At 37.0% G+C, this 22,493-nt stretch overlaps 1 protein-coding gene across 5 annotated transcripts in view; it reads right to left on the bottom strand.

The window, feature by feature from the left end:
* Positions 1-22,493, bottom strand: part of nbeaa (neurobeachin a) — a 356,961-nt gene that overhangs the window by 245,576 nt on the left and 88,892 nt on the right. For all 5 annotated transcript variants that reach the window (XM_088922429.1, XM_088922430.1, XM_088922431.1 and 2 more), the window contains exons 2-6: positions 11,700-11,931; positions 8,445-8,545; positions 8,034-8,129; positions 7,157-7,278; positions 3,422-3,548 (exon numbers count right to left, since the gene is read on the bottom strand). In XM_088922429.1, the coding sequence (XP_088778555.1) occupies positions 3,422-3,548; positions 7,157-7,278; positions 8,034-8,129; positions 8,445-8,545; positions 11,700-11,931 (678 nt within the window). The remainder of the gene's footprint in view (positions 1-3,421; positions 3,549-7,156; positions 7,279-8,033; positions 8,130-8,444; positions 8,546-11,699; positions 11,932-22,493) is intronic.

The raw sequence follows: 22,493 nt of genomic DNA, 5'->3' as shown, positions 1-22,493 counted from the left end.
AAAGAAAGTGAATGATTTGTGAAGTAGAGATAAAGAGAAAATGGTAAACCTCACATTTAAAACGTTCACTCGTAAACATTTAAAATATGCATCTCTTGATGAATAATTCGATTTACTGTTATTACTACTACTACTAATAATAATAATAATTAACCCTTCATATGTGAAGTGCAAACTAAATACAGAACACTAAGCTGCCGACTGCCAATATGTATATATTTTATTTCCTCTTATGTTTTTGTTAATAAAATTAAATGTGGAAATCATATAAATATTCTTGATGACTCTTTATATGAGAATTCCTCATCAGCTTAATTAATATTGAGTCAACGAATGATAAAGAAAGACCTGGAACTTAACACTCTTACAGAACTCAAGACTTCAGTCTTGGAGAATGTCAGGCTATTCGCGAGAAACCAGCTTTAGGTTTCCACGACCCCTGCTTATCTGGCAGGACCAGGTGGAATTCTGTCTCCAGCCTGATAAGACAAGATGAAACCCAAGCCAGGAGAGCAGTGAGAAGAGTGAGGAGCATTGGGGAAACAGTTTGAGGGAAAGCAGGAATAACAAAGCAATTTTCATCTGCTACACAAAGACCTCCATCTGTGGCCAGGGGAAATGGAACACACAGAATAAGATCTCAACCTTGGGCAAGTCAGTCCCCAAGGCAAGCTTCCAGCCAAACAAAGGAGCACAAAAAGGGCTCAACAGATAAGAAGGCAATCTCTCGTGACTGCAGCTGGAGCTCGAACCGGAGGCGTAGTGATCTAGGCATTGCAAGAGAGCTTCCCTCAGGAGATCTGCTTGCAAGCAACTGCTTGGCGGAATGAATCCCATACGGACAACACTTGTTAATTTATGGAAGTTTAAACCAAAAGCTAAAAGAAAAACAGAAAAACGTTGCATTCATTTAGTCTCTGAATGCATGGGATATCAGTTCATTGTATTCTGTTGTTATTGCTCCGTTTCACCCACATCAAGCGGTCGTGCCACAGTAGAGCCAGCAACCACCATGCCTCCTGGGGAGAGGGGCAGAATAAAACTTACAAGGCTATTTAAAAAGAAAATTTTCCCAGATGTCTTCGTCTCAACTACTACAATATATCTGGAACCCCTTTTTGGTTTGCTTTTCAGTAATTAAACCTCAAAAGCTCTGTTGTGATCCGCCATTTAGGAAGGGCTTTTTCTAAGATATGACCTAGTTTACATTTGGCTCTCCATTCAAATAGTTGAAATGCTCAGATGGAAGATTCTCTTGCATATTAAAATCTGCAGCTGTTAATGTGTACTTTTGATGTGTACTTTTGAGAGGATAATAAACATACTGTATATGTATATGAGTGCCTCATTAACTTAATTAATATTGTTTTAGTGTTTACAGCAACGCAATTACAAACTGAAAACTGCAATCAGTCTTTACATGAAATGAACAATTATTCCTCATTACCATCCAATGACAGCAAATTAAAATATATACTGAACAACAGGGTATGCCATGCATCCTGACCAGACACTGCACTCATATAATGTTCTTTAACCGCAAGGCCACACAATATAACCAATATAATTGGCTATCAGGTTGAAATAAGTTACACCTTTAATCCTCATGCAGTTATGCCAGACATTGCTTTCCTGGGGAGAAATGAACGCAGAGTCCCAGGTAGGTGGGTGAACAATGTAAGCAACAGCCACATCTTGAGCCAGTTATTCCTTTAGTGGGACTAAAGGAATGGGTATGATATTCAGGTACTGGGCGCCAAATTAATTTTCATTCCTATTCTAGGGCTGCATGTAATTGCGCTAGAAGATTCACTGGGGGCTGACATCTAAAGTGGTGTTGTTGTTCTACTTCAAATGCGTTACCTTGCAATTGGCAGCTTAAGCAACATTTCTTTTGGCACCAAACTGAAGTAGAACTGTTTTTTTGCTCAGCAAAGCCAAAGCAAGACAACTAATGGATCAGATCTTAACCTATAAATAACATAGCAGGTGGTTATGAAAGAGGGCAGAACAACAGACAGCTCCACCAACCACCTCAGCATGTTATTTCCATCCATGGAGCATTCTGAAGGAGAAGACAAGTCTGCATCTGCTTCCTTTCACTGAAGATTATGAAATCCGTTCAAGCATGAAGCCGGGATTATTAGTAATGACCTTCACTCTGTAAATTTAGACACATAATAATAAGGCATGACATCAGAAATGTGGCAAAGAAGACATTACGGCTTATTTAAGGAAACAAGTTGTGGTGGCCTAGGAGGAGAACTGATCGTTGCTTTAATTTCCAGCCTAGAAAAGCTGTTAGTGGAGGTTTAACCTGCTCTGCCAGGTTAATTACTTGAAATGTTGAAAGCAAAATATGAGGAATTTTTACACAGATGTCCATCACTCCTGTCATTGATATATGATGTTGATAAACAGTATACCACCCACTGTATTGTCACTTAAATCTGCTTCAAACCACTATGATGGATAATTCTAGTTTCTTCTCAAATACCATTACAAAACACCACAGATGTGAGACAGACTATGCTTTAAATTAGTTCTATCTGCCTGATACTCCTAAAAAGAAGTGATATATACAGTAACTCTCCAATCAGCTATATGAGATTCTAACTAAAATAGTACTTTAATCTTTAAAAGCTACAGTAATTGGGCAGTCTGAGAGTATGACATGCCTTATTTGTTTGGATTTCTTTAAACCACAAAGTTAAAAAGCATTGTCATTGTTGACAAAATGTCATCTTCAAACAGACATTAACCAAACTAAAACTAATGTCACACTAAGTACACCTGTACATACCTATAGTAGCTCTCACGCTATGATTGGCATGGGTAATTATTATCAGCAGTATATGGCAGTATGTAAAAATTACAAGAAAGAAGAATGAAAAAGAGAAGAGGTACTGTACAGTATTATGCAGATTCTGTTTGCCATTATAGAAATAAAAGACCCAGATACATGGGGAACTGCTGACATACTGTAGTAAAAAACAGAAAAACAGTGCTCCAGGGCACTGCAAGAATGGCAGGATTTTTTATTTTTAAAATGCCAATATCAGACTATTACTATTTTTGATTCCTGTACTGTACATATTTCTGTTGTTTTTAGGAAAATGCTAGAAAGCACTGGACATTTACTGTGCTCATTTGTAATAGGAAAAGCATGATATTTTTTTAATATGACAGTATGTTCAAGTACACCCTCAAGGCATTTTACAAAACATTTAGTTTATATTCACTTATCCAAAACATAACCAGAAATAAAGGAAAATGAAAGTGAAATGTTCCATGTCAATTTGCTTAGCATACAAGCCCATTCAAACCACACATTTGACTGTACAGTACATACTGTACAGTAGCTTCCTTCTGGTTACAATGAAACAATCTGCGCTGGGTTCTACTGAAATGCGGCATTTACCTTTCGAGGCTGAAAGTCATATTTTACACAGTGCTGGAATCCTTTGCCTTTTGATTTCAGGGACGTCACTATCAAGCAATTGCCAACAAAGTGTGCCGAGTACCCAATGCCTTTGCTAGTGCGAAAGCTGAAAAACAAACAGCAGCAATGAAAATTAGATGATACTCAGTTATATGACCATAGGGGAAAAACAAAATATTTAGGAATTGTCAATGAAAGTGGTGAAAGCTTGAGGAAAAAGATACATTCTTTATTTTATTACAGACATTTTTCATACTCTGATAAAAAGCTTGAGGCCTTGACAAAGCAGAAGGCATATTACCCATTTTATATTTTCACCAACCTACATGTACCTTGAGCCAGGAACCCCTATATTTTACAAATCCGTTTTATTGTTATACTGTATCTGTGTGCTCCTCAAATCCTTAACACCAGAATTAACACCACACTAAGTCTGTAACACACTACAGAACATAAAACCAGCAAAATTATCTATTAGCAGTATTTGTTTCTCATCCAGAGTTTTGATTGTTTAAAATCGTGTTCTTTTTTTAAGTACACAAAACTAAAAATGATGTTTCCTGCACATCCAATAATACTTTTATAAAGCAACAGAATGGTGTTGGTATTAAAAGAAAAAACTCTAGGCCAGATTTCCTTTCCCCTGATTGCCTGTTTTTAAGAGATGTGAGCAATAACAAATAGGAAAAATGCGAAAAGTTATTAATTTCAAACCTACTTTGGTTTTATTGTACACAATAATTAAAAGGTTTATACAGATATCAGAAGCCTAAAACTCTACATGCACTTTTTAGACTCAGATTTCCTCCTGGATATGCAGTACATTAAATTGTGGGAACCTGGTACAGTACCTTAGCACAGAAGTTCATGTGCCGTAAGTCTGTTCGTGGTTATAATATTGAACTATTTAAAAAACAAACTGTAAACGTGCTGTGAGGAGGTTTCGTTAAGTAAACCAATCAGTGTGTAGCACAATGCTCTAAAACACACTGAAGCCTCTGTAACCTTAATTTACTCCCCCAGTTCTGTTTGGCTCATTTGCCCTTCTTCAAATCCAAAAAAAAAACAGAAATAAAAGAAAAAACATACAGAACACATAAATCATAACTGCCTGGACTCTGACATTGTATTGAGGATGAAAATAAATATATAAGCGCTTTCGGAAAAATCTACAGCACCAAAAATAAGATGAACAAGATGGTGCAGGCCTTGAGCCATAACTCTCGGCAATTTTCTTTGCCCGGTGACACTTGTAGAAGTGACAAACGTAAGGCACTTAAAGATGGCTGGGACGTACGTTCTTTTTTTAGAAATCTAACAGATTTGTAATTCGCATCAGGCACGGGGAGGCAGCAAATCATTTCTTCATCACACTCCTCGTCCTATCCTGGCCGGCACACATTTCTTCTCCAGCGCTATACCACTGCCGTGTCCCTTACAAGCCTCCCTGATAAATGACAGCAGCTGCCTGCATCAGCCACACTGCCGGGGAGCATATGGCAATTTTTCTAATTTAGCGCGCGTGTTCTCTCAGGGCTTGAAGGATCCACTCGACCAATTACGCGTACATCTCATTTCTATGGTTTATAAACAAAATTTCTCTCTTTTTTTTTGTTAATCTTTCCGCGCTGTACTTCTGACCGCATTGCTGCTGCAGGCCGGTGAGTAGGGAGGAGTAAATGATGTGAAGTGCCAGGCACAGAAGCATGAAATCAGCCAGCTCGCACTGATACCAGGGGACCTGCCAGGGAATGATTAGATTCCATATTTACATGGCCAACAGAGCCTGTCCCATATACAGTAAGGACGCTGCAGTCAATTCAATTCTGATGGCTTCTTCCTTTTCAATCAACAGACTGCATGCCACCGGCACAAAGGGATTACAAATAAAATCTGAAAGGCTGATGTATGGTACTTTTTGTGATAGTGCCAGCAAGAGTTTTAAAATATGTAAATGAAAGTTGCTTCTTCTTGCTGCCCCCAGTTTTTTGTAACTGACAAGAAATGTAAAAACAGAGCGCTTCTGTATCACATCGAAAACCATTCGCCAATTAAACAGCAATGTTTGTTCAATTTCTCAACACAAAAAAAAATCATCCTTCTGCATGAACAGCTCAACTCAATTAACTCCATCTACCAAAAACTTATTTGTTTGTTGGCTTCATTTTGGGAGTTTGTTCCACTTTATTATCTCTGCGCATGTTACTTGCTTTTACTGTTTTTTAATCGAATTCCTTTTCATTCGGCACATTTGTTTTGCCATTTTTTCCCCCTCAGAAGTGTTTCCAAGTATGGAATACTTGATAAATGCACGCATTGTATTCCTGTGTTAGTGACATTAAAGGTGTATTGATCTATAACATAAACCTTCAAATATTAAGACTAACCAGTGTAATATTGTACTTATATATGTACAGTATATACTTTGCTATTTGCTTGATCATGTTCTGAAACAATCTTTAAACAAAACTATGAATTTAAGTGCTTTCACTATGAGTAAAATTACTCTTACTCCAAATTATGCACAGTCAATAAATGACGTCACCAGAGTGCTCTAAGTACAGCATAATTCATTTTGTTTCTTTTCAAGCTATTCTCTAACATCCCTTATTGATGCACAAAGGGGTGGCAGTCGATAAACAGTCAACTGTGAGGTTATTGATTTGAAGACTAATTACCACAAGCTCTGACATAAGACTTTAATTTTGTTCAAAGAAATTAAAAAGTAACTTAATATTTGTTACTACACTGAGCTCCTTCTGCAGTCTTGTGTGCCTCGCCCACATGGCATTTTCATAATTTAAAAGCTAAGTTGTTGAATCTAACACCCTTCTTATTCCCTTATGTACAATTTAGCAACCATGTTTCAGAAAACTCCATAAAGGAACTTTGTTTAAATCATGGAATAGCTACAGTTTCAACAATAAAGCTATAAATAATGAAATTCAGCTACTAAAGATAATCCCTTTACTAGGGTAAACAAGGTTAATTTTTGCAGTAGTTAAAAGATGTTAAGAACCAAAAGGAAGAAAACTGTGCACATATAAAAAAAGTATATATCTTGTTTTGTGTTTGGTACAGAGTCTTCAAGGACCATTGATGTATTGTTACAATTGCACTAGATTCCTAATTCTGTTTCCAGTTGTAAGAAATTCTGTAAATATTATGAGGATATACAATACATGTACACACGCAGGCAAATCTTTTGGCGAGGTACAAACTGTACTTCACACTCCATTCCCAAAATATTCTAGCAGTTTTAGCTTATAAAAAGGATACTCAGGTTTAGACCTTAAAAAACTTTCAAATATCTGCCTCAAGTGCAAAATTGGATTTTATCCAAATATAACTAAGCTAAAACTCTTATAACCTGTACATTTCCTTCTCTTTTTTTGATTGTGGATTTGTGTTGTGGATTTTCTGAAAAGCAAATCTCAGTATGAATATTTAATTAAATTAAACATGAAAGATCAGATTTAATAAGGATTTGCACAACATACAGAAGCATTTCAAACATTATACACTGCTGATTCCTCCATTCTCTCTCATGATGGTTTGACATTTTAATGTGTATGAAGTATATATACAGTATATTTTAGATGAATTTTTAGGCTTATTAGACTTGGTATACAAGGCACGTCATCATTTAATTTAACCTAATCTAAGTATATATCATTACTGCTGTTATGCAATATCTTAAATACTTGTGCTTACCAGTAAAGATATGGTTTATCCTTGTCTACATTAATATTATTCAGAGGATCCATTCGGAACCAGGTGTTGAGAGTAAATCCATTTTGGTAAGGCCACTTAGCAATTGGAGGTAACGCAATGGCCTGGAATAAGAAACGGATAAAACACATCATATAATAACAAAATTATTCCAAGCAGATATATTAACAAAGTATTCAAAAAACTCATGGTGGTGCCCAACACATTCATTTGTGTGGCTCAAAAGGTCAACAAATTGAAAAAAACTAAAGATTTATGAAAATAATACGTATGTCTATAAAATTAAATGTGCCCTCAGTATAAGCTTGTGCTACAGTAGGTCTTATAGACCCTCACAAAAATCCATAAGGCAGACTTAATTTAAAGTGTTATTAAACTTTTAGCATTATTGAAAGCTGAAATAATAAAACCACATTGGTGTACAGTTAGCCTCAAACATATCAATGCTTGCAAATGAATAATATTAAATTTGAAAAAATCAGGCAGAGATTGTATGAAGAAAGCACTCTTTTGGTCACACTAAGTAAATCCATGATTCATATAAAACAACAATGTTCATGCCTCTGTGAATATGAATTATAGGATTAGCAAACTAAATTGTGTTTACTTGAGCTCTTTAATCACACCTTCTCTTATTGCAATTTACCACAGATAACCATGCATGGTATTTCTGCACTTTTCCAAAGATTGTGCTATGATAACTTTGCTTTGCCACACTGTAGTTTCCCATGGATTGTATCATGATTTGTCACACAATTACTTACCGTAACTGTACCATGCTTTTACTGTTCCTTATTATATTAATATGCCATATTAAGCATTTACTGTTTGCAGTTTAGGAGTAGAACCTGACACTTACTGCTGCACTGCGTCCTGGGAAGTTGAAAAATGTGTCCGGGCCATGTCTCTGTGGCATCTGATTCAAAACTGACAGCAATTTGACTGCATGTCTAGGCTAAGGAGGTGAGGAGAGAAACAATAAGACATAGTCTGTAAGAGGGGTAAAGACAGAGAAAGAATAAACACCCAACAGTCCCAGAAATATAAAGGCTTCGCAATACAAAATTCTCACCACAGTTGCCAAATCGATACCCCATCAATTACCTCCTGCACCTCAACGCAGCAGATCAATTATCAGGCAACCCCCCAAACAAATATCTCCTTATGTGTCCCCAGAGATCATTTGTCTAAGACCTAATGCTTCATTGAAGCACTAATGCATTGAACTACGCTGACACCTGAAACTGTATTTTCCTTAACCACTGCTTACCCAGACTCCATTCTCTCCACGCAGCATGCTAAACAGAAGCTTCAGCTCCTTGACTGTAATGCTGTAGCTGGCCAGAACTCCCAACATATCCACCAGGAGATCTGAAAGACAGCAAAAAAGAGATCTAAACAACTCTCCTCCTTGCTCTTCTCGGGTTTCTTCCACATCTTTCGAGGAGCTTGTTTTTGAGGCTCTTCGCAATTTTATCTCGCAATGCGGAAGAGCATTATCTCACTCAGAGACAGAGAGACTAACCAAAACATACAGTATATAATAATAATAATAATAATAATAATAATAATAATAATAAACAACTTTATTTTATATAGCGCCTTTAAAGGTGGCTTCTCAAAGCACTTTACAGGATGACAACAACAATAAATAAAAAGAATACACAAGATAAAACACAATTACGATATACAGAGGAGACATGGATGGTGGTACTAAGAAAAGCAGAGGGGTGAAGAATGGAACCAGTTAAGTAAAGGCTTTTCTGAAGAAGAGGGTTTTGAGTCTGGATTTGAAGGAGTTTAGAGAAGGTGACTCTCTGATATCCTAGGGGGGGGAAGTTCCAGAGCTTGGGGGCTTAACAGGAAAAGGCCCTGTCACCCATACAATGTAGACAGGCTTGGGGGACAGTAAGGAGAGCAGAATTAGAAGAGCGAAGGTTGCGAGGTGGGGAGTAGGGCGATAATAGTTCAGACAGGTACTGAGGTGCCAAGCCATGCAGAGCCTTATAGGTGAGCATAAGGATTTTAAAGTCTACATGGAATTTGACCGGAAACCAGTGCAAGGACTCCAGGATAGGAGTAATGTGAACACTTGCACTAGACCTGGTCGGGATTCTGGCTGCTGAATTTTGGACATACTGCAGCATAGGGCGTAGTCTAGTGATATTTCTAAGGTGAAAAAAAGATGTTTTGACAGTATGCTGCACATGTGGGTCGAATGTTAAGCCAGTAAATACAGTATTTAACAGTCCCTCTGGAAAATTCATCCTGGGGACAAAAAGCGATTTTTATGCCGAAAAAAGGTTATTGATTTCCTCCAGCAAAAAAAAATTACAAATCTTCAAAACAAAAAACAAATACTAATGAAAGAATGTAAGAAGAAAAAACCTTAAAAAAGTAACGTACTGAATTCACAATATGAAGACAACAGGGTTTATGCTAATACTATGGATCAGACATTGGAAGAGATGTAATTATAAAGTGTATTGTCAGAATATACATGTTTTTTTTGCTTTGTTTTACTGAAATATTATTGTTTAGATATTAGGAATCAACAGTATGGCACTCCTGAGCATCTCAATAAGGGAAGTCCCTTATTCAGAGAGTGGAGCCCTACATAACATTACCGATGTCAAGGAGATCAAATCTGGGCTATGGCATTAGCCAACTCTAATCCCCAACAAGATGTGGGGTGGCCTTATGCTCCCGTGGAACAACAATCTCTAACATACTGGGTGCACGCGACCTTGGATGTATTGCTAGGGAGAGCTGCAGTCCTTCTCCAGTTGAAGATACCTCTTATCCAATCTGTTGGAGAAGTCTGCTTGGCTGGTACGTGTGAAAAACAGCGAGTGCCTTCAACCAGTCAAGGTTGTACAAGGATTGTAGCTGTGAAAGAGATCACTAATTGACCATTCCAAAACAGGGAGGGAAGGTAGTAGGGGGAGTGCAAAATATTAAAGCAATCGCCAATTCATTTACTTTCTGAAAGGAAATCGATAGCCTTAATAGGAAAATGGAAAAATAGAACATCTGCATACCCATGAGGCGATCATTCCATCTGTCATAATGACAAAAGAATATGGCAGAAAATTTCAGAATACTTAAATTCATTTTGTAAAGTTTCATCCTTTTTTTCCAAGTCTTATCTTTATCCAAAATGTATTCTGGTGCTAAAGTACTAAAATATTGAAGATATCATGTAGAACCATAATCTACCAAGACAAAATAATCTCCATTTATCAGTCGATTGGTTATTTTTTTTAATAAGTGATTTACATGAAAAAGCTTATTAGGGAAGTTTTACACACAGTATGAAAATGTCTTTATTTTATGGCTCATCATCATTTATTAGAAAAACAGATCTGCCATGAACATCCAATGAGCCAAGGTCACAAGCAATTGCAGTCATAATGCTGGCACCACAATACTGTATGAGGAGCATTGAGAAGTAATGTATAGTAAAAGCAGACTGTGCTTGAAAAATACAAAAAAGCACACAATGCAGAGGAAAAAAAACCTATCACTGTCATTGCTGAACAAAGCACAAATCATAATATGATTTATGTGATACAATACACCTTGAATAAGATTTTTTTTAATCCATCTCTTTTCACATTGATAAACCTGAATAATTTCATGCATCTGACCATGAAGCTGAGCCTTTGTTTTTTGTCAAAAAAGTAAATAAACCTCTCATCCAGTCTGTTAGAGACACATCACATGTTTTTATTATATCATAAAAAATCATACACCTACACCAATTGAAATAATTCCATTTCCAAACAGGAATCTAACTTGGGAAGACAATGTAATATAAGCTGTAATGCAAGAAATGTCTTTCAAGTCTTGTGCTTGAAATTAGCTTTAAAACAGTTGTTTTATCCTTACTCAACATGGAATTAAAAAAATGTTGTTATTATTTTTTAAAGCCTTTTTAAATTCTTAAAGCTGTTAGATAATGCTAAACTTTAACTTGTTGAATACATGACACAGGAACACACAATAGTATGAAAAATGTCTTTAAAAGGAAAACAAAAACTCAATCAGCCCAATGAAAGAACAAACTGAGACTAAGTTTCTGCAGAAATAAAGTCTATATTCTGATAATTTGAGGACTTTCATGATACACAATATACTTTGTAAAATAGTTTACCATATAGCAAGCAACTTTAACTTGCATACAAATGCAAAACACAGAACTACAATTCAGAGTCAAAATTGGACAAATTATAACTAGAAAGGGGTTAGAAAAAAAGTATTTTATTATTTTATGTTCATGTGTTAGTTACCATATGAAACTTGTGAAGCAAGATTGTGAAAACAGAAACAGGAATATCAGAGATATAGTCTGGATTATAAGTGCTGACAGTACAGTGGTACAGTGTGCCTAGAATGAAGACACTTGTTGAATACAAAAATCTGTCAGATGTGGAAAAAAAAGCAAAGTAATCAGGGTGACAATGCTTGCTGTTACTAACTATTTATGACCGCCACAACCGAGAACCACCACACTCCTTCTTACCTGCTATCATGTCATCCACTGTGCTCATTTTCAGTAGCACCTGCTCAATCAGGCCCACCTCAGTGCTGGTCTGCAGGTTGCGGACACTCTTCCTCAAGATAGCGGTGAACATGCTCCAGATCTCGGCCTGGCACGTCACATCACAGTGCTCCAGCAGCTCCACCATGCAAGCGATGCTCTCTGCATCCTGGATGATGAAATTCATCTCCAGGTCAAACTCACCACCCACCAGCTGCAGAAGAAGAGAGAGAGATTGATTTACTAGGATGCACAATGTCTTCAGAAAAACAGAGCACCTTCTTGATTAATGCGGTTAAGACTGCATGAACGTAATGCTGTTGTAATTCAAGTATGGCTGTTGTAATGGCTAATGTTAATGTTAACCAGTTAACAGGGAAAAGGCATACAACTTCTTCCAAATGCTATCCTGTGAAACAAAAGAGCTATCATAGCCCTCTTCTCAGAACCAACATATAGGTTGTACAATAACTTCAACACGGGACTAAAGTAGTCTTTAGAAAAATAGGCAGCATGTTTGTAGACAAAGTACAGTAGACAAAGACAATTGCTTCCTTATGACATCAAATCAAACACAGCAGGATTGCTTTTCATCGATTTAAAGCGGTTAGTACAAAGCTTCATTATAACAATGAACTGTCATCTTCTCATTGAGTAGCCCACATTAAACTCAGTTTAGTTTTAGTCTAAACTCCTTTATACTACACTACCCTCTGCGTTTACACCCTAACACTGACAGAGACTGAAAAACAACACAAACAAGCCATAAAGGTCAACACAATTTCCACTGCAAAATCAAAATTTTCTCTCCTGTTCTTTTTCATGTTGATGACCTTCACTGTCTCCAAAGAACCTACAGTATTAGTACAAACATGGCTCCTCTGGCCCTTTCCTAGTGGCAGGGTTCCTGTATCAAGTTTGAAGTGATGAGGATGTCACTCAGAAGAAATCTGGGAGAGCTAATGGAGGGGTGTAACCTGTCAGGATTCCAGGATTCAATAACAATTAGTCTCGCTTCTGCGGCTCCATTTTTTAAATTAACACTGTGTTCTTACCCAAACTACAGTTTCCCCACAGGATCATTCTTCATCACCTAGTCAAATATTTTATTCCCTAGTACATGTATCCGGAATAGACACTGCAGGTGAGTATGATGAAAGGTAAAAGTTTTTCAAGTTTTACATCAATAGCAAAAGGGGGTTCAGATACATAACATTTCATTGTTATGGAGACATACATGTTAACACAATCAATTCTTCCACAGCTTAAGCTCCATGAGCATGAAACAAGCTCTTCTACATACAGGTGTACAGCACTGCATTTGATGGATTAAAGAACACCTATAGTAATTTATCATGTGATCCTCAAATTGCCATTTGCTATCTATAAGCTGGGACACAGCTTAAGGCTAAGGGACACAAAACTAGAACCATCTCATGACTTAGCACCCTGTCATTAGCCATAGTCACTAAAATATCACTACATCTGAAAATCTGACAGCATGGCCCATCCGGAAAGGACAAATGAACTCAATTAAAATCTTTACCCTCCTGTAGTGACTGTCACTTTTAAATTCCAGCATTTTCACAGGTACAAGGTGTCTGGCAATATTGTTTCAATTTCCACTATTTCAGTTGTGTGTGTTTACGCTATGTGAAGATCCAATCGAAGCTCTGTTCAATCAAAATGAGATTTACTAGCTTTTTAACAAGATTTTTCTGGTTTCTTAAGCTGAACGACAGGCTCATCCAATGAAATATTAAATTATAATAGATATAGTAACAACTGGCAGGTCTACCAATACCTGTATCATTTTAAAAAAGCTGTTTATAAGCAACAGCATGCAGAATAAGAGTTTTCTAATACAGTACACCATTATAGCTAAATTTACCAGCAATATAATAGTGAAGTAGTATATACTGTAGTCTGAGCAAGACAACACTACAGAAATATATTCTGAGCATGTGTGTCAGCTTGTCTTGAATGGAAATGGTGTACTGTAGAATCCTTGGGCAATAATGCAGTGAATGGGAAGTACAGACCACAGTGCAGATCACTGGTCAGGAATTAGTGCTGTCAGTCAGAATGGCCCTGAGGTCACCACCAGACCAAGTGTGCAATTCAGCAAAACAACAAAAGCTATACTTCATTGTGCATTACCCTGCCTCTGCACATACTTTCCCAAGAGTAACTACAAGCTACGTGGTGTACAAAATAAGACATAACTGTCTATTTCTTTATTTGTAGAGTTACAAAGGAAGAACATACCAGCCTTAAAATAAAAGGCTGGAGAAAGAAAAGACCAAGCAACTGGTCCCCTCAGAACTTACCATACACTAAATGATTCAACCATCCTGCAGCACTGAGTAAATACATTTCAGCTAAATCATCCCTTAGGTGTATTTCACTAGGAATAACATATTAATCACTTATGGCCTGGGCTCATAATTCCTTACTTTAGAATTTGTGGTCTTTCTTTTTTCCTAAGGCATTTGTACTTTACAATGTTGTGTCTACTACAGTATGCTCTATAATTTAGCTGAAGTCTAATTAGAGAATTGTTTAGTGACCATCTTGATAGACATATAGTCTATTTTTGTCCATCTCATTGAGTAACCCACTTGGTATTTTTGCTTAGTGAAGCTAATAACCTAGAAGTCAGAATATGTTTACCAGAAACCACAAAGAACATCAGCTTGAACTGTTTATTTTAGAAGTCAATTAATAGACAAAAGAAAGAGTACTGTATATTCTGAAATCCACAGCAATTAAAACTAACAATGAAAATACTCTATATATCAATGTCTGGATAGACAAGAATTACACTGCAGAAAGTACTGTAACGAGTTTGTTATTTCAAAGAAAACAAACTACCAGAAAAGAAAACATTCAGCTACATCTGTCATAGCAGAACTGTCCAGCTTTGTCCAATGTGGAAAGAAGTATAAGGGTCTCTATCAGGGGAAAGAGGGCAAAGCTAACAAGCTGTTGAAACACTTGAACATTGGCTACAATCATGTTAGAGCATGTTAGTGCTGTTTTGTACATACTGTCACGTAATAGAATGCTTGTTAACAAGATGTTTCCAAAAATAGTCGTTGCTAATGAAAAAGCAAAGTGAATACGGAGCATAGTTCCTGAACACACTACAGCATAACTCGCATCTAACGCTGCAATCCACCTTTATCAAGACCACAGTACTTTACCTATACAAAGATCAGTCAATTTTACAAAGACAAACATATTGTAAATATACAGTACACCACAGTATTTTAAAAAAGGTCTTTGCTATAATGCTTAATGACATCCAGGTAAACTGGCATGCTGCACTGAAATGATCAAGCCCAATCAATGTTTTTGGAAGCGACAGAAGAAGTAATTACAAAATAATATGGTAAAATGGCTGTTTCATGAAATGCAAACTAGATTTTAAGAGCTCTGGTTACTGTTGTACCAAATCCAAAAGAAACACTTCTTAAAATTGGAATGGCATCACACAAGGAGCTGTCAGATGCGTTTTCAGATCTGATACAGCCAAATGCTGTTGACTCAGTTTTACGAACATTCACTTCTCCACTCTTATGTTTTATACTTTCATAATCTGTCTAGCCTGTTATATGTCCCAGGAAACAGCTCATGTCAAGTCATATCATCATTTGGATTCTCTGGTATTATCTCCAAGCTACGATACATTCTATCATTGCCCTTTGAACTCCAAGTGTCCACTTAGTCCTATTCCACACACCTAATTCTTATCTTCCAGAACACATTTACTGTATAGTCTGATCCAGCCTACAGGTTTACAGATTATCAATTTCACTAATTGATACGTCACTGTATTCCAAGTGATCCATCAAACAGTGATTCACTCAAAACATTATTACAATGCTGTGCCTGGCCCTCCTTTATTCCCTCTTCTTTGCTTTATATACTGTAGAAACCTTTAATCATGAGCTATGCAGAGCTATTTCTATTTTTTAGCCTCACCTATAAAATGTGCAACAGGCTTAGTTTTGCTGGCTTTTTCCATTGAACCATTTGACATACTGAAAATTAGTTGATTTTTTTTTATTCTTGAAAATCAGAAAACGATGGTCAACTTTCCTCATATTTAAGATTTGAATTTTAGTTTAAAGAACAGCAGTAATATTACAGCATTTGATCCAGAGAGAGTTCTAAATTCACACCAGGTTTTATATTAAGATTACGTTTTCCAATCTGAGAGTATTTCAAGTTACAGTTACATTCACCCAAATAAGTAACTACACACTAATAGAAAGTCTTGCAGCTCAATATATCAGAAATTCCTTATGACAGAAATAGAAGTTTCTAAAAATGCTGTATGTTTAAGAATTAAGAGTAAAGATCCACTCTTCAGGGTAAATCTGCAGAGCTCATGATTAGAGTGTTAAAGAAAACACTTTTGCTAAACAAAATTGCTCCTCAGTATACTATGCAGTTAATTAGAATTAAGCAAATGCACATCTTGAAAATATTGAGTCTGAAAGAGAACTTCCACTCCTTTAGACTATTGATTGTACACTTGACAGTCAATATTTTAATGCAAGAGTATATCTTCTGTAAGATTTCATTCATAAGCACTTACAAAATCATTTTGACATTTTTTAGTACTGACCTGAAAAAACATTTTGTGCAGTAACGTCCTTTAAGGCTTAGCATGATGTATGTTAGCTTTTTCTGTTTACGATATATGACGCGCACATACACTGTGTGCTGTCAGAACTTGGATATGAATGTCCTTTTCAGGCGGTTCTCCACACCAATCCACATACTGTAGGAATCTTCTCTTTGGCTTAAGTTCAGCTTTGTTTGAGCTATGGTAAGCTGGAAAACGTTGAGAAACTTGGAAATGACATCACTATAACAGTGCTCTGTAAATTCTGTTGAACTCTCCTCTCAGCTCAACCTCCATGACTGACAAGCGACCTCATTAACCTGAGTCACTGATACCACGTGTAACAACCTCAGGTTCGAACCCTCATCACAGGTATACCTCAGAAAAGCCATTTCACATCATACAGGAAAATATTAATATTCATTTATACATTAAACTAGGTGTTACAAACTGGATGAAAATCACCCTGAGCAGAAGCCATAACAGACCATGCTAGAGAAAAGAAAGGACACAAACACAAAACACATAATGCAAAACCACCAAGAAATAAGGCTATAAAGACGTTCAAAAATAATGTACTCCTTCAGGGTCCAGTGGTAAGACAAGATGCGTACCAACCATTATTCTCAATGTGACATTTAAGATGGAAAAGAAAGAGTGGGATAAGAAAGACATACTTCATGATGCAGGATGGGACAAACATTTTCCCATTTTGCTTTTACAATTCAATTTATTTACAAAAAAAACCAGGTCAAAGTGAAAAAAAAAATCCGAAAACATTTTAAGATCTCACACATTAGTGGAAATAGAATGCCTCAATGTGCCAAACCTACAGTAGTTAATATTCTATAAAATGAAATATGTGTCAATTCTTTTGTTTCTTTTATTGTTATTGAGCAACTGTTCAACCATGGCAACAGATTTATATTTTGAACATCCTATTTAGTTTTAGTTCCAGTAACAGCCTTTTCTTACTCAGTGAAAACCACACACTGCCCTATGTGGGTGAAAGATCACAGAGAGTTAGTGCAACATGGTGACCTCTATTACATTCTGATATACAGTATATAGGTATATACAGTACTGTACTGTAACAGTGCACAGTGTACTCAATATAACTAATAGGCCATAATGGAATTTTAAACCATAATTTGTGAAACAATCATACAGCCCAGGTTTTATTTGGACTAGTGTTGAGCAAGTCTGTTTTCAGTAACATGCAGTCTTTATTAACAGTTTAAAGATAATTTTTTTGTCTTTTTCTGAAAAAAAAATACCAGCACTTCAGTGGAAAGCTCCTGCTGAACAGAAAAAAGCAATCAAAAACAGCAACAGTTATGACTATGGAAGAGGCACAGAAGGAGGATGACAGCAATTTGAACTGAAACAGAAGAATTTCAAATAAACCAAAATGTTATCACACATACTGTGTCTCACAGTACCATGATCAAATACTATATTGTCGTTTTATTATAAATGCTTTCCATAACGTGGGAAAGGACATATGGTCGATTTCTTGTCAAGAAAAAAAAAGGCTTCACAGGGAAGTTCACTGCATTGTATGATTCCGAGTTAAGAACGGCACCAACTAAAGCAATGGGTCTTTGAAGGCCCTTAATTCAAGCCAAAATAAATCAGACATTTTGTGACACAAACAGTTCACCATCTTAGCCATCACGGTTGCATCATACTGTATGTAAACAGATAAATAAAAGATACTCAAAAGACTTAATTTAATCAGTTTTAATGTCAGTGCAAGTTCTGACAAAGCTTGCTCCATTAACATACTGTACCTTAAGAAAAGAGTTACTGTATACTGTAACACTGAAGTTGGTTGATGCCCTGTTATTTCAAAACCATGTCTTAAAACCCAGTGAAGAAAGACAGTATCATAACAGTGCTTTAAAAATATGCTCATGAGAATTAAATGTATTGTATCTGTAGGGAGGTCATTTACAGTCAATTTTGGTAATTTTGTGGACTTTTCTTCGTCAGCATATTGAATTAGCCAGTTACAGTACAGGCTTGCCATCCAACCGTTGCCTGACCTCATTCCTTTGAAAATGCCACCTCTGAAGTCAAGCATCCAAGGGACTCTGAAAATACTAGTCTCTATTTTATGAGCAATAACATAACGGACTAATGTGTTCAACTGACTTTCTAGACAGCCTCAAATATGTACAGTAATGTAATAAGATCATCCAATGTATGTACAATGAAGAGCTGTTTAGTAATCTTTGTATCATTTTCCCCAAACTAAACTAAAAATACTGGTGGTATAATTTACAAATGATACAGTACACCAATGCTTTCATACTACAGGGCTCAGAGGTTATGTTACCGAGACAAGTACTGTATCTATATGACAGGAAAATGATAGTGAACCTTAAGCACCATGATATGCTGGTTGATTCAAAGGTTGACTTTCCACAATGTACAGTATGTCATTTGAGATGAAAGAATTTAAAGAGGATCAGGAGAGACCTCCTCCAATATTTTGCCTTAATTTTAGGTATTTTGAAGGACACAGCTCGAAAGACAAACAAATATTGAAATACAAATCAACATGCGCTATTGGAAAATAGTGTAGAGGAAGTTTTATTTAGCCACTACATATTACAGCAACCACTCTGCACCAGCAACCCTTGAAACATTAGGGCAAGAAGCAGGAAACTTCTTCAACAGTTGAGGTAAGAGGGAAATTTAGAAAGGCCAAACTGAGCAAGGCTGAGGTGGAGTTTAGCCAGGACACCAGGGTTATAGCCCCTTAATCCTACAGTGACACTGAAGTTTCCAGTCACCATACTGGGCTATTGGTTTAAAAAATACACAGGGAAGAGAGCCACCTAATGATGCCATAACACCACTTGCAGCAGCAACCAGGATTTTCTCAACAACCCTACCCCGCAATGATCAAGCTCAATCTTCCTTAACTTCTGAGATCAGACCACTACTGGCAATGCTGCTCTCATCAATGAGCAGCAGCAACAAGGATGTATATCACATGGGTAAAATCAGCAAACCTTACCTGCAGAGAATCCACAGCAGAGCACTATCCACAGCTGAGCACTATTAGAGCAGTGTCATCATACAGCTTCTGCAAGCACCTGGACTGCTCTGAACAAGAACACTGGCTCTACAGGTTGATCCTTTTGATCTGCTGTGGTCAAGAGCTGTCAGGACTACAAAAGTGACACTTAACAAAACGAATGGTTCCACTTGCTTTTTTGTCCATTCAAACCAGCACATTCTACAACCTCGTCAATTCTAACTAATAGAAAATGAAACCTTTTACCTCACAGTGGCTTTGTGCTCCTGAAGACCACCAATTACTTGCTTTCTCTAAAGCAAATCAGTAATGTATGCTTAAGATGTAATAATGAATTCAAATGGTGCAGATAAATCAAAAGATTGTGACACTGTGCTGCATTTAGAAATATATGACAGAAAAAACAAATGTTCTTTTCACCTCAGGTATTTGTATTTCAAATATGTGAATCTTCTACTTACAAAGCTACACTGTTAGGCTTACTTGTGCTCCAATTCTAGTTTAATCTTTTTCATTCTTGGTTGGTTTACCATTACAGAAAAAAAAGGACAAAAAGGAAAAAAGTCAAAACATTCAACTAATATTATACACTCCTGTTCCGGATCATATTGTATTTTTCAGACATGTCATTATTAATATCTTATAATTATTCTTTCAAAGCTCACTCTGATCCAGAGAAACTGTAAACGGTTATGCAATAGTCATAGTCTTAGTCTTTTTGACTATGAGTTCGCTAAACATTAGCTGACTTACAGTAAAACATGTAACAGAAGAAGTATACAGGAGTTCACATCACTCGATAAAAATGACAAAAGCTCCTTACATATTTTGAGGGTTAATAAAAAAATGCATTTTGGATCTTAAAAACAAAATCCTACATCCAAAAGAAAAATAAAAGCAAAACTGAATACACCAGCCACATACAGTGTAATTTCATTCGCGCTGGTGATAATCATGGCTGAGGTCTGTAGTTTGTGAAACAGTTATTAGCCCATTATCATACTCAGTCACTGGAGCAGAACAAAGGCATATGGTATGGCATGCTGCATGGGACAATAGGTTTTACATCTCGTTCGGCTTCACTGCTCTCCTTCTTTTCCATATTAATCAATTAATTCCATAACAATGCATCACAGTGTCTGCAGTGGACAGACTAATCATGGAATCTGCTCCAGAGTGTAATTTGCACCAGTTATTCTTGGAAAGGAAAAATCAAGACATCGGAGACAACAAGCTAAGAACTTACTGTCTTTTATTTTATTTTCATTTCCTTTATAGCGATTACACTTTCAAAATGACAATACAACAGTAAAACGTTGAAAAATTACTCATTGCAGCTGTGCTGTATTTACTTCTTTATTACAGAGCACACTTCACTGGTAAAGCAAATTATGTGCAGCCGTTTTATTTCCTTATTCAAAGCTAAGTCGTCATCCATCCATTTTATAACCATTTCATCTCATTCAGGGTCACGGGGAGCTGAAGCCTGTAGCTGCAGGCAATGGGTGGGATTATAAGGTGGGGTAACTCTGGACAGGATGCCAGTCCACCACAGAGCAGACAAACACACAGACATGCACACACTCGCACCAGGGCCAATTTTCCGAGAAGCCAATTAACCTAGCAGTACTGTATGTTGTTTTGTTTGGACTGTGGGAGGAAACCGGAGCATATACTATAGAGGAAACCCACACGAACACAAGGGAAACATACATACTGTACGCAAAGAGAGCCCCAGGTCCAGAATTGAACCCTGGACCTCAGTGGTTAGAAATGGTGCCTCACAGACCTGTGCCACTCTTAAAACTCTTCAATTATATAAAAAAACAAAAAAGCATAAGATTAACGTAATCAACTCCCCAAACAAATGCATTTATGATCATTTAAGCCTGTGTGTGATGTCAAAACGGACAGGAGGGGAGCATCTGGACATATTTAACATATACAATCCCCAATAATAAAAAAATGTTTTACAGTAAGAAGACTAAAACAACAACAACAACAACTCTTTTTAAATGACTAGAAAGAGCTGAACAGTGTATCATTTCATCTGGTTCTTATTCGCACTTTAAACAGTGCTGAAACTGCTGGCTTGTTCAATTTTAATTAGAAAATTAGAAGTGGGTGGCATATGGGTTAAGTCTACAGAAATTAATGGGGAAATACAAGCACAATATCATTATTTCAGTCTTATTACCACGGTAAAAGCTTTAGTTGTGAGCATTTTTTTTGTTTTAGTCAATCTCTGTGAATGAACAAGACCTTTAAGCAAATCCTTTAATGAGACAGTCCACTTGCCATTACACAGCTGTTGGCACTGTCACACCAACATAAGGACAGAAACCTCATCCACTAATTTAACCTCTTACTTCATCTCTGTACAATTTTAATCTCCACGTGGAAAATAATACCAGAGAAATCTTGTTGAAATTAGAGAACAAAAAAAATCAACTTATCAAAAAGCAGAAAAAAATAACTGTGAATCTAAAACCAGTTAACAGTAGAAAACCACATACGTATGCCTCTGACACAGTACTGGGCTAAGCATCTGTTCTGGTAACCTCAGGGATTGCTTCAGTCCATCTACTGTGCGGTGGTTATTTATGAATGCACCTCTCTATTTTGCATAATCAAGCAGTGGCAGGCACCAAGACGAATTTCCCTCTACCACACATGCTAGCCCGATTAGCATCAATGATGTGCTACAAGCCTTTGTTAGCTGTAATTCATTTTTATTAACAAGTTTTCCATCCTGTTCCAACTGCCATCTGTTCAGCAAACACCCTGGAGACCCCCACCCCCTCCTCCCGCAAAGAGACAGAAGTGGATGTGCCCACTGACGGTCTGCCTGGAAAACCCCAATACCTGGACACCACCATTCTGCACCACCAGCTGCAGTGGGGGGGGTTCTGCTGCCACCATGTGCAAGGTTACTGCAAACGAAAGCCAAAGCCAAAAGAAGAAGCGCTTATAGCATCCTTGTTATTTCTGGCTCGCTGACAAAATTAGGGATGCGCTGGTTAATGAGTCCTCCAGTGGGCATTTACAAATACAAACACTCCCTTACAGCTCTGAGACTGCAGGACTGAGG

This window comes from Atractosteus spatula, chromosome 7, assembly GCF_055471065.1.
Source record: "Atractosteus spatula isolate fAtrSpa1 chromosome 7, fAtrSpa1.hap1, whole genome shotgun sequence".
Classification (NCBI taxonomy): domain Eukaryota; kingdom Metazoa; phylum Chordata; class Actinopteri; order Semionotiformes; family Lepisosteidae; genus Atractosteus; species Atractosteus spatula.
This window is presented reverse-complemented; position numbering and strand designations above follow the sequence as displayed.